The sequence below is a fragment of the Brachionichthys hirsutus genome, chromosome 22 (genome assembly GCF_040956055.1).
Source record: "Brachionichthys hirsutus isolate HB-005 chromosome 22, CSIRO-AGI_Bhir_v1, whole genome shotgun sequence".
Lineage (NCBI taxonomy): Eukaryota > Metazoa > Chordata > Actinopteri > Lophiiformes > Brachionichthyidae > Brachionichthys > Brachionichthys hirsutus.
In genome coordinates, this window is record NC_090918.1 from 431,787 (window position 1) to 445,583 (window position 13,797).

General features: G+C 44.0%; 1 protein-coding gene across 1 annotated transcript in view; it reads right to left on the minus strand.

The window, feature by feature from the left end:
* sema3c (sema domain, immunoglobulin domain (Ig), short basic domain, secreted, (semaphorin) 3C) overlaps window positions 1-3,608 on the minus strand; it is a 29,204-nt gene extending 25,596 nt beyond the window's left edge. Inside the window, exons 1-2 of the mRNA XM_068755123.1 lie at window positions 3,579-3,608; window positions 1,185-1,366 (exon numbers count right to left, since the gene is read on the minus strand). Of these exons, the coding sequence (XP_068611224.1) occupies window positions 1,185-1,281 (97 nt within the window). The 5' untranslated portion in view covers window positions 1,282-1,366; window positions 3,579-3,608. The remainder of the gene's footprint in view (window positions 1-1,184; window positions 1,367-3,578) is intronic.
* Window positions 3,609-13,797: the final 10,189 nt, after the last annotated feature.

Here is a 13,797-nt window from a genome sequence, read left to right on the forward strand (position 1 = left end):
GTCTAAGTGAAAAGGAAAAGGGGGCATCTACTCTTGGGATGCAGGTGTTTTACCCTCGGCTGCTAAAACAAGGCTGGAATCGGAATTCTCAGCTTTCTGCTTCTTGAAGCAATTACATTGTGGCAAAATGAGACACACGTTTGCCTCATCATAAATACAAACACTCATTAAGAAGAAAGTCCAGAGCTTGTATAAAAGTAAGTGCACTGCAGGTACCAAACGCAAACACGCCATTAGTGTCCCCCCCTGTGGTAAAACTAAGCTGCAGCGATCAACACAAATCACAACTAATCACTCAGGAACAGAACTGAATGTTCTGGGACTGCAAGGATCTGCTCATTCTGTATTTACTTTTTTAGCTTGGCCCGGTTTGACCTTTAAAGCTGGTTATTTGCAAACACTGGCGAGTCAAGTCAAAGATATGACGCCGAATGCTGTTTTTTTTTTTTTTCATTGTCATGTTTAACGACTAACACGGCATGCTGAGCAGAAACACCCTGCGGGTTGCTACAGATACAGATTCTGAGGACTCTGAAAGCGTTGCAGGAATGAAGGCGACAGAATGAAAGTAAATTGGGGGGGAAGACATGTCCCAAGTGAGGCAAAGTTCAGGCTCAAAGAAAAGCAAGCTGCCTTGCTGCAGAGCATCGCTGGACGGACAGCCGCGAGCTGCGAGAGGTAGCGGAAGGTGATCGAACGTCTTCTTCCATGCACCGTGAAAAGGTTGCTGCACCACTCATAGCTCAGGGGCATGAGCGAAAGGCCAGTGCGTCTTCAGTGACTCTGTGCAGCCGTGCACCACATAAACAAGCTGAACACCCCCCCGCCCCCCCCAGCCCAAAAGGAGCATCAAAAATGCATTAAATAAACCATGTAGAGGAAATTAAATAAAACAAAAGGATCAAAAGCTAAGACATCAAGCACGCCTGCATGGAGGAGCGTGATTAAAGTTTAACTCGGAGCAGGTTCAGGGTAGTTCTGTCAAGTAATGCCAGACAATGGATGGACAAGGACTCTGCAGGAGTCCAAAAAAACAAAAATAAAAACCTTAAAGTAAAATGCATAAAAATATGCATGGTTGCACAAGAACAGAACTTGTTCAGCATTAGTGCAAACTCATTAGAAAGAGCACAGCGGTGTTTTATGTTCATTTTATGGGTGCATGTTTTTGTGTCTCGCATTACCCTCAAAGGAAAGGAAGATTCTTGGCAGCGTCTGTGGGAGGCTGGAGGCTCCGGCGGAGAGGAGGAGGAGGAGGAGCGCCAGGAGGGAGAGTGCCATCGCTGACACCAGAGGAGGTCCGGCCAGCCCCTCCGGCCTGCCCGTGTCGGAACGGCGAGGAAACTTCCAGACTAGTCACTGATGCCTGCAGTTTGAAAGAGACACAATTGTGAGTGAAATGTTGCCATAGCTTTTAGAAATATAAACAATTTAAAGCTAATTAGCTAATTATTTAGCATCTCCTCATATAAATTACAGTCGAGTGTCTCGCAATGTTCACCAGCTAGCTGCTTAATGCGAGGAAATGTGCCAATGAAACATATAATGGCAAAAAAAAGAAAAACTGCAACAAATTTATATTTAAAAATATTCAATTTGAGAGATCCAGACTTCAAAAGTGTATCACAAACCACAACAGAACAACAACATCTCTTCACTGTGACCCACCCCCTTAAATATGGATGAGTTAAATCTGCACAAAAGAGCTGCATGAGGATTTTGAGCTTTCCTTTTCCTTAACAGGACAAGAGCAGCTCAATTATTGATCGTGGTCGGTGCTGCACGGCCCGCGGGGCAGCAACTCCCGCAATCTCAAACTACACTGCATCGAAAAGGCGTTTTTAACCGCACAATTTGCATTTACACAAAATGCATCATACTTGATAAAAGGCAATATCGCTTTTATATATATATATATATATATATATGTATATATTAAAACAAAGGATACAATGTCTTTAGAGGCGGCATCTCTCTGCTCATTGTTTATAGATGCACGATGAAAAATTCATAGCCAAGAAACAGAAAGGTGGCATGATTGCTATGAAACATTTAAGTCGGGGTGTGTTGTATGTACAAATAGGATGAAACATGGGCGTGTGGAAACAGCACGGATGGTATATAGCTAAGGTGCATACGGTTAACAGATGGGTCGCTGCAGAGGAATGAGAGCTCTGTGGCTGCACTTAAGAGACATAAAACAGCACGAGGGCTCATCCAGTTTACTCGTGCTGCAGCCCCCCTCCTGCTTCACCACACACACACACACACCCAGGTGGACGACTCTGGCGCTGTCCTCCTCTGGTGTCTCTTTTTGCTAAATGCCTGCATATTCTTCATGCCTTAAATGCAATGATGCACAACCACACATGCTTATGTTAGTTTTGGGTCACTTTTGACATGATCAGACATTTCAGAATCCTGCCAACTGCAATGTAAGAGCTGCAAGACTTTCCAAGCCTCCAGATGTTCACCGTGGAGACGACAGTCTCCTTTTTAAGTTGTCAGAAGTGTGTGGTTTTTGAATGCATGGTCAGTTAGAGATGTGACCGTGCAAGATCCTTCTGTCATTGTCTGATTGAGTGTTGCAGAGCGTGACCAGGAAAACACACACAGATAAAGCTCTGAAGATAGGTAGAATGTATTTGGTGTGATTATCTTTTCAAAAAAAGACCTGCAGTTTTTTTTTTTTTTTTAATTTGACCTGAATTTGGTTTTAAAAGCTATAATAACCACAAAAAAACTATTTTGTCATTAGTCAGGATGAAAGTACATTTGCCCTAATTCCTGCATTACTTCCTGACTTTCGTTCAGAGGAACCAGATTCGCCTCCCAACAAAGACAATTTACAATTCTTGTTTTATGAGCCATAACCACATCGTTTCACTTTAACTCAATGTTTGTCTGAAATAAAATTAACTTTGCACACACAGTTTATTGCCATAACCGCAACCCTGACACAACGCCTTTGCCACAAGCAGCAACTGAATAAAGTGATAATTTTATGCTGTTATTAAAATGTAATGACAAAATAAATTAAATTTATCTTCACAGTCACCGTGGCGGCATTGTGAAATGTCTCCTCAGAGAAGGTCAGCCTGATATTTCCTTTGGGTTGCAGTGATAATTGTGTTTATTGTTCGTTCTTGGCTGCCAGCCTAATGAATTTTCCATCTCGCTCTTTTAGAAGCGCTGCTGAAAAACGAAGTAAGATGAGTGCCGAAAACTGCATTGCTGTACGAGTAAAATCGTCCTCTTCTTTTTCCCAATTTAGCAAGCCGGGGTCCTGGGATTCTGCGTCTCCCATCTGCTCCCGTTAAATGTTCTGATCATGTTGCGAGAGCTCCGGCAAATTGAGACAGAAAATCCTCCTTCATAGATTTACTTATTTAGTATTTTGTTTCAGATCTTCACTGAAAAATTTTGTTTAAACAGTTGAATCGGTTTCTAATTCCCACTGGCGGGACTCTGCACCTGCCCGCCACCTCCTATCTGCTCCGACACAGTGCAGCACAGCAGGTTAGACCATCCACCTACGTATACAGGAGTCTGGATCAGATGTCTGGTTCAGGACTCACCTTTCAAGAGCTTTCTCCCCCCCCACCCCCACCCCTCCACAAGCGCTGGTCCCACTTGAACGGATCCAGGTACCAGAACCTTGTCTTCACCCCTTCAAAGCTCTTTGTTTCCAGTTTCATCCAGTGACACCAGAGAAGCACGATGCTGCTGTTCCATCTAAACGCTCGCTGAGCGGGCTTGACTGAGACAGAAAGGAGAGAGGGAGGAGAGCAAAAAGACAGCGAGGGCTGGGTGTCCTGTTACACTCTCTCGACTGAAATCCTTCTCCTCCTGCTCCTCCTCTTCCCTTCCAAGATCACCCTCCCTCCTTGTCCTCCTTGCGTTAACTAGACAGCAAAACTTCAACATGTGCAGATGGAAATATCGGAGAGAAGTGGAGGACTTGTATTCACGCTATGGATCAAGGCCGTTATAAAACGCCGTTAAATACATTTTACAAACTAGACTTTTAAGGAAAATATCATGTTCAGCAAAATAAATGCTGAGCAGAAAGCCGAAACAATGCCCCGAACCAAACGAGCCGAGGCTCGGTGGATAATTCAGCACCGCCGTTTGTGCCTTAATGGTTGGCATAATCCAGGAGGGGGGGGGGGGGGGGGGCACTCTACATTCGTGTTCATGAATCGATGGACTTTTGCTCCTGGCTTTTACTCTGTGGATTCAAGGTAGAATAGAATAGAGCTTATTGCTAAAAAAAAAATCACACTCAGGAACGAGAAGATAGGAAAGAGTGTGTGCCAGCGAGGTGTCTGATGAAGGCGTCTGACGGACAGAGAAAAGTGAAATGGGGGGGCGAAGAGGGGATAGCTGGTGGCTGAGACAGGAGGAAATAATTACCCTTGTGCCTGACAATGGAGCCTGATTTACGCCTCTCCAATTAAAGTGTCAGGGTGGCCCACCAGAGCGATGCAGCTCTTTTTTTTAATTTATCCCAGTTGCCTTCTCATCTTATGGGTGTGGGGGGGGGATGGATGAAGAATGGGAGGAGGTGGGTGAGACTAAAGCAGAGATGAGGCGTGTACTTTACTATCCCCACGGCAGGGGACTGGCAGTAAATTAACTTCACGAGACCCTCAGAGGGTAAGAGCGGAACAAACACTGCGCTGGCGTGGAGTCTGACAGGTGACATGATTATGGGAGGCATGTATTTTAGTTAGCGATCATAAATCCACAAAGAAGACTTTTGTGGTAGAACGACGCTGGTCTCGGGTCCAAAACCCAGAATGCCACATCGGAAACACGTCGTCTCCCTGAGGGAAGCGGCGGGAAGCTGGAATGGACATTTGGATGCAATGTGGACGATAGTTCACAGCGATATTCGCTGACTTCATGTTTTATTTGGGGTCAGGGCCCACTTTTCACTTTTTTTTATGGCTTTGTTCTTTCCTGTGAATGCAAGACTGAGAAACACGATCTGGGTCTCAAAGGAAATTCATTTTATACTTCTATAAAGTTGGACAACCAGGAAGCCTCACGAGTCTGACTTCCCTTTGACCAGGGTGGGCTCTCAATTTCATTAGTTTTCTGTTGGCGGATTTTGGTCTCCAAAAAATTGGCGAGAAAATGGTCACAGGCATTCGAGGCCTCAAGTTTATTCAGCAATAGTTATTACTTTGATTATTCTTATGCCATCCTGACATTCAGAGAGCTCTCAGGCATGAGGTCATTCTCCCGGGCTGTCAATTTCGATATCAGCTGTTAGCATCAATTGGTCACATTAATCCAGCTAAAACGTTTTTACTCCAGACATTAACTTCTACGAGGGATTTGATGGAATCTTATCCCACTTTCCTCTTCCTACACTTAATCCGACAGCGCGAGGAAGCTCCAATGGCGAGATGTTAATAGAGAGAAACCGCTTTACACCCACAGCTTAATTCGTCTCCCCAATAAATGTGACGCACCTTCTTGTAAAAACAATCAGCCCTGCTGCAGTCGTGGTTTTCAGAAGCAGCTTTTACAAGCCACATGCTGGATCAAGATCTTTGTTTACTGGTCCTGTTGTTGTCTGAAGCGTTTGATCTGAATAGACAATTGTTCTGCCGTGACCATTTACTGACACGTGCTTCCGATTATCTTATATAGACACTGCAGTGTTAGAATGATCAAAATCTACCCAAGGGATTAGCGAGATTTCCTGCAAAAGATCACGTCCAGCTTTAGATTTAGAAATATCTTCTGACTTGCATGTCTTCCTGTTATTTCTCGTAGCAGACTTTAATTTCTAATAAGTGGGCATCTCAGCAACAGGAATGTAAAACTCAAGAGGTAAAGGCTGGATGACGTTCAAATGAGTAACACGACAAGAAGCTTGGGTGGCAGGAACCACAAGACTAATACTCCAATTGGCTCTCAGCCGGCATAAGACTGATGGCTTTGGGATTCGACGCGGTGAGACAACTGTCTCGGGAGACTGTGAGGTTTGGATCGACCTTTTGGATTCAGACGACTGACAGCTGCTGGGAGGAGAGTGCTGGAAGCTGAGCCTGGGCTTGCTGAAGGTTGGAGAGGTTATACGATTGGGAGAGAGAGAGAGAGAGAGAGAGAGAGAGAGAGAGAGACGTTTTCAACTGATAGGGTCGCCATGCCAGGGCAGATGTGACTCGGAGGATAATTTGACCCAATTTAAACGGAAAATAATGAATCAAAAAAATGTTCATGGCCGAGCGCAACAGGATTCAATTGCCTGTGATTGGGCAATTTCCCAAAATGTTTTCATGACATCTGCTCTGCTTTTGTTTCAGATAAAGCAAAGTTAACATTTGGAAAGCTGTGCCGTGATAATGGTTTTGGTAGAAATGCAACGCGATGAATTATGATTGGAGGACAGCTGAAGAGCGATTGGTGGTGAGGTCAACAGAAATGATCCAAGGGAAGAATGGGGATGGGCTTTTGTGCCTCTTGGCGGAAGATGATTTTGACGCAGGAGAATCGCTATGTGGCTGAAAGGAGTTCAATGTGGAACACCTGGGTCTATCTGCCAATGAAGATGTGCTCATCCAGGTTGCGAGTTTAATCGGGCTTGGAGAGACGATCTGCTCGACGTGGAAGAAGACAGAAGTTGATGCGATGAGGTCTGTTGGGGGGGGGGGGGGGTCTCCGGAGCAGAAGAGCTGCGATGCTTTGGAGCTCTTCTCTGGCAATGTTTGAGACTAAAGCTTGGCTCATCGCGAGAAGCAACATCTGTTAGATGAAGCGCGATGCTCGTACGACTTCTCGACACGGCTCGTGTTCTTACGATGAAAGAACGTGATGAAAAGTTTCCATATGTATTAGGCAACAGGTTGGATGTCTGGCCCCGCTGTCTCCAGCACGTCATGCCTTCAACTCCCATCCACCCCCCCTCCTCCCCGACACCTGCAAGTATCATCAAAAGAACCGACTTCTTATGTCTCTTAAAAGCCGCGGACATTCTTTATTCAGCTCAGCACTGAATAGGGGGCAGATTGTAATCATGTGACCGGAGTCCACGGATAAATATTCCTTTTTGTATTCATATATTGTCTTGTGATTTGTGAGCCTCTTTAATTCTCCAGCTGCCCTCGACCTCAGACTTCACATTCGCAGCGTCATCACAGACACTCAGCAGCTACTATCGGTTGAGAAGGTCATTTTCACGATGGCGACGCGCTCGTCTCCACCCGTCCGACACTCTCGCTTGACGTCATCATCATCATCACCACAAAGGCAAATCCATTTGGTCTTTTCAGCTGCAGCTCATTAAGCTGTCGTGCTGGTTCCCATCTGGTTAACCCTTTCCTGAATGTTAGCCTTCTTTTCCATTGAATTGCCAAATACATTCCACAATTGCACAACGTGTGGGATACTTGACAACTCTATCATCCTAAAATGAAGTCTCTACAAAAATAGCTTGGATCATCTATAGAGAACTACGTTGTTGTTTTTTTTATCAAGTATTTTCTCTTTCTCTTATGCCAATAACATGTTGGTTTAACCTCATCCTAAACTCTCAAGATCAGGAGTGGAGCAGATTTGGCTCAGCGACTATAAACGTTAGATAAGATCTACAGTGATTGCTCTGACTGTAAATACCTTGAGCGGCTGATAAAGGTGAGATACCACATATCAGTTCCCTCAAAGGGGAAAGAAAGAGCCTGTTTCTACAGCCACATTCCCAGCCCAGCACCATTTATCATAATTTACATGAGCGAACAGCCCGGGATGGAGATAGAGAGAGGTTCTGTTTGAGGGTTGCTTATTTTATCTTCTACATCCCGAATTCCTGTAATTTTACTGTCACTGTGGATCACGGCTGTGACTTTGGACATCCATGCAGCTCATCCAAAGGATTTTCATTCAGGCGGAGAAAGGTCCTCCCCAGGGATTTCCTGAACAATCGGTCAGTCAATAGTTGCCTTCATGCTCAATACGGCTGGGCTATATATTCTGCGGGCATTTCTAGCATTAAGTTAATCATGTCCCTGTCAATTCTGAACAGTAATGATTGTCCGATTACCGGTAAGCCTTCAGTTAAGGTCAGGGGGGCGGGGTCACCTGCCCGCCATCGTCTCACTCACAAGCTGACCTCGCTGACCGAGTTGGGAAATGGAGAAGATGCAGATTTTCTGCTGTCGCTTCGTGTCCTTCCAAAGGTCAAAACGCTGTGACCGTTAATGGTAAGAATGCTGTTAACTGGGAGGATGAAGAGCAATCCAAAGGCCAAATGTCTTTGAAGGTTTCAAAACTAGCGAGTCCAGGAAACTTTGAAGTTTTACTTGTTAGGGCTCGGTTAGGAGCGTGGGCCGCAAGATGCACGGACAGAGATGTTAGATAAGAACAAAGAGTTTAAATTCAATATTCAAAGAACAATTTTGATAGAATTGAACCAAAATCAGACAAATAACCAAAAGATACGGGCATGAAAATATTAACGAAAATGAAAAACAGTTCCTGAAACAATCACCTAACAACTACTAAATGGACTGGCTGGGGGGTCCAGCGCTATTAAACAGAAAATCACAGTCAAAAAAAAAAGTGGGGCGGGCTGGCGCCACATTTCTCTAGCAGCGGTGTGATGACTAACTCGCACTGCTAAAACACAGGGCAGCATATCTACAGCTAACTGCTACCTGGGGAAGCAAGTGATGCACTTCATCATTAACCAATCATCTCGCTGCTGTCCCAAATTTGAAGCCGTTCATTTTCCCCATCAGTTCATACGCTTTGATATTTCATCAGCCTCTATGGTCTCATCAGTCCTGAGGAAGTCATCAGCCGCCGCCACCACCACTGTCTGGATTCGGGGACTTTCGCATTTGCTGCACAGAGCAATTCTCATTAGTGTGTTTTCTTTTTCAAAGTTTTAAATTCTATACAGAACGGAGAAACAAGCCCCCCCGAGAGAGGAGGTCTTTCCCTTCAATCATATTGATTTCATTCACTTTTCTCGCTTGGCTGAAATAATAGTTTCTCCAGGCCTTTGGCAATATGAAACATCTTTATTTGGTCACATACACTGGTTAGATACAAGCTGCAGGGGGGGGGGGGGGGGGGGGGGGGGGCTGTCAGGTTAAGAGCAGCCCTTGTTTTGATCAATATGTCCGACTAAATCGAGGCTTTTAAATGTAACTTCTCTCCTTGTTCAGCTTAAGTGTGCCCATGGGAGTATATGCACGTCTGGCATTACAGATGGCCAAAACGAAACATAACACAGTGTACACATAGTGTGTGTATAAAGCTGTAAGGCCAGCGAGCCCCCATCTGTCTTTTACAATGTAAACACCTGAAAGCGCCTTTTCACAATCATTTTAAACACCGGCGGGCAGCTAAATGGGACATTTGCAGCAATCATGGCATCGCTTGAAGTGAAAAGATGGACGGACACTTTAAGCAGCAATGGATGTTTGGCTTGTTCAAAGGTGACTAGCGGGGTGGCTAAACCTCGGAGGACATACAGCCTCGTTAAGATGAGAGCCATGAAGGGAGTCTCCAGAAGCACATGGATCAACCTCCGTCAGTGTCCGGATTCACGGAAGCCCACGCCACGCAGCGACCTGCGTGGCGAGCAGATGTGTGACGGGAGCTGCTGCCGCCGATCCAGCGGTGCATGACGAATGGCTGAATTTTGCCCAAGATCAAGGGGTCAAGCTGTATCCCCTTACCCGACCCTGGCATTAGACGCAGACGCATGACGTCAGCTCCCGCATGCGCTGGATCTTCAAGGTGACTGCGAACCCTTTGACGCGCCTCAGACTTCCCCGCGGAGCCGCAATCCTGCCAACCCCCTCCACCATGGACTGTGAACCGTGATATCTACCTCAAATCTGTCAGTCCCAGAGGAGCTTCCATTCACCTTCACCCGCCATTCCCCTTCAACCTGCCCCCCCCAGACACCCACCAAGCCGTTCACCTGTGGAAGACAGAGCATGGAGGAAGAGGAGGTTTGAATTACGTCTCAGCTTGGAGGTCACGGTTTCACGACGTCCTGGCCTTGTAGGCCATGGAGCAGAGCAGCTGAGTTTTATTGTTTGTTGAACACTAGACAGACCCACCGCTTTGTGGCTGTTGCTTTCCTTCCACCCCCCCCCGCAAATGTAATTTCAGGAATATCAACATTTGCCTTCATTTACTGGGAAAATACAGTCATTAATATAGTAACTGGGATAAATTGGAGTGGATGGATTTGCTCCAGTATGTGTAGACTGGTTTCACGTACAACATAAAACCAGATTTTCATGCAGCTGTTTTACAAACAATGAAGCCGTTACTCCTGCTAATGCAACTTCATACCAGCCAGCGGCAGCTGTGGATCCCAACGTTATGACAACTTCATAATAATTTATTTTATGCATGTCTCCACTTTGAAAAGTCAATTTTGCACCCTTTATATGGATTCATATAAATAATAGTGTTTTTTTGGGGGGGTATGACATGAGGTCAATTCTCTCTAAAATAGACGTCTAAATATTTCACAAATTCTACCCTTGTAATGTAGAAATTCACATAAAAGAAGACATCATTTATCAGATTTAAGTGCATGCATGGCTGAAACAGGGAGGGTGTTTCAGCCCTCTGTCACCCACTTGCTAATAAATTGGGGCTTGTGTAAACTTCCTGCTGTTTTATATGCTTCCTGAGGTCAGGGGTCAAATGGCAAGCAGGACCAATCACAAGCTAAATCAGCCTCTGAAAGCATCTTGTCACACTAGATTTCGATTAGCTTTAATTCATGGTAAAGGGCTTTCGTTTGCCCCTGTTGTTCCTCACTGTGATGGATGGTGCTTTTAACAGTCAGTTAAATATTCACCGCGCGGCTACTGCATTAGCTGAAAGTGCTGAAACACAACGCTTACTTTGAGTTACATCAGAAATCGCTTCACATGCACTCTGTGGATTTAGTGCAAAACATTGACATGCCTTATTTTGTCACTATAACTCAGAGAATCAGGGATTTTTCGCTCTATGACCAATTACTTATATCTTCAGTGCAGCTGTAATTTATTTCCTCTTATTTTAGGATGCAGCATGAGGTGCAGCGTGTGCCCCTCAGAACTAAAAAAAAAACAGTCATACAGGTGGCGTATGTCCTTAATTATCAAGAGTTATAGCTTCAGCGCCCATTATTTATTTCAGGCTTACATTTCAATCTGAGGGGCCTCTAAAGACCGAGGCAATCAAACCCTGAATGAGTCACTGATTGATGCTCAGACAGCTTATCAATACGTTCAGGATTAGCAGCACGACGACGCGAACCAAATAACTGCTACCTTAAATCAGTGTTACCGCTTTGCTTGCTGGAGCCACGCAGAGCACATCCAAGCATAAACCCGAAACCCTGCCAAGATTATTTTCTATTTTGAAGTGCTTAACCAATCTCATTTCGTCTTTCAGTTAAATGATAGATCCAACAGAAAGAGCAATTTTCTTTTAAAACATTTTTTTTTGCACAAAGGAGATCATATTGTAAAAGGAGGATACAGCTGTGACTTCACTCTCAACAGGGGGGCTCCCTGCTGTGTCCAAGGTTAGCTATGCTAATAAGGAGGAGGCTCATTATGGCAAACAATCATCCCATCATAGGGATTGTACACATATGTGAACTCTTGTTCGCATATCCTTTGGAACCTGGAATGTATTCAAATATTTGGAACCGACATTGTTGCCCTTCATCCATTACGCAGCTGTTTTTAATTTCATCAGCAAATGTTGCTTTTTAATAAAAGACAAGTGATGAATGGAAAAGAAACCCCCGCCCCCCATGAACCCTTACTCATTCCAGGACCCTCCTCCTCTCAATATCATATTGATTTGCTGATTGTACAGCCCAACAATCCACCTACGATGACGTTTGTGGCCTGTCGCTCCCCATTTTCTTAATTACTTCAGAGGGCTGACCTCCAGCAGACTTCTGATGCAGATCGATAATCAAAGCTGTGGCACGTCTGCAGCCCCCCCGCCCAAAGAGCTGCCCAGGCTGTAAATAAATGCGGAGAAGGGCAGCAGGGGTTATATAGAGCCCAATGTTTTAATTAGTTTGACCCTGTGAGTGCCACAGGACTGCCTGCAGTCCATGCCGATGACTGTTGCTCATTAGCTGAGTAGAAGATCAGGAATGCTATCAGGTCATTCAAAGCAACGCTTCATTGATTCAAACAGAATTAACCTGCAGACTCATTTCCCCCAGGGGACGGTGGCGGCGGACGTCTTTGTCTGAATTCCAGATTGGGTCGGACGTCCAACGCGATGCAGCAGACATGAATTACCGGTAGTCATAACGTTGGCTAAATGTTAACACCACAGCTTTTAGTTTTAATATGTTGATGCTACAGGTTTATTTGCATGTTTATACGTTTCCTTTGACAAACTCTGCCTCTGAATTAGCAATGTAGTTTCACATATATAGCATATATATATACATATATTAATTTGTTTGCTGTCATTTTCTGATCCAATTACAATATGCATATTCAGCATCATTTATGTGTATATATATAGACCGATCAGCATCAATTTGCATTTATTACTTGAGATCTTTCAGAAGAAACATTTCATTACAAATAGGAGTCCTACATTCAGTAAGTAAAAGCAAGAGATTGGAGATTTATATACATATATAAAGGCTAAGCATAATGCACTATAGATTATCTGGATGAATCACACCACATTTATTCAGTTAATGTGAAAATGAAATAAAAAATTCAGTGGACAAAATAAATGCACTGTTACAGTAAATCAGCAAATGTCTTGACAAAACGATTGCATGTGGCCTGGATTTATTTATTACCAAAGACATAGGTTGGTAATAAATCCCACTTCAATAGCATTTGTGGCATTTTTCTGTTTTATGTAGACACTGATACAAATGCAGACAAATGTAATATTGCATACAAGCAGCTATAAAACAAACTTTTAATATATCACATACAATATATATATAGATATATAACTGTGTGGTGTGTGTGTTGGCTAATGACGAAAGGAAAGTCCATAATATGTTGGCAGTGCTGCATTTATTTAGCTCCAACAATGATGTCACATTAAATACAACAAATGCAACATTGATTTGACATTACATCCTCCACAGAGCCGTTTCGAGGTGAGCGCCTTTTGCAGCATGGCTCCATCCTGCAAGGATGAGTCATTATTCTACATCCTCCTGAGTCAGCGTAACACGTGGTAACAGGAATGAATTGATATCTGCATAAATGGAGTTAGGCAGAGCATGACACAGAATGGACAAATCAACCTTTCTATCAGGCTCTGCATGCAGCGTGGAACAAATGATCAGAACCAGCATTAACTGAAGCTTTAATTCAACAATTTCTTCCATCTGTTTTCCATTCATTGTAAGCAGATTATTGTGTATCTCTGTTTCTCACGACTATGCTAAAGTGTGTGTTTGCACAGATGCAGTTATGGGGGTAAACTCATGCGCCAGATGGTTCTCGACTGATCACAAGAATCCAACTGACTCCCAAGGTCAAGTGTTTAGAGGTATGCATATACCTAGATTAAAGAGGTTGGGGTATGAAATCAGGAAAAGATGAAATTCAGTGGTAATGAGTTTGGAAACGAGGTTTAATGACTTGCAATTAAAAAAAAAAAAGTGTCACACGTGATATTCTATCTGCTGCCTGCTGAGTGGAGTTTTTGTGATGTGGTTTCCAGACTGAAAGCATCTGGAGATTGCGCATCTGCTTCCACAAATTGGACTGTTGAGAAACTTTGCTTTGAATGCCAACTGACTTGTTGTCTTTT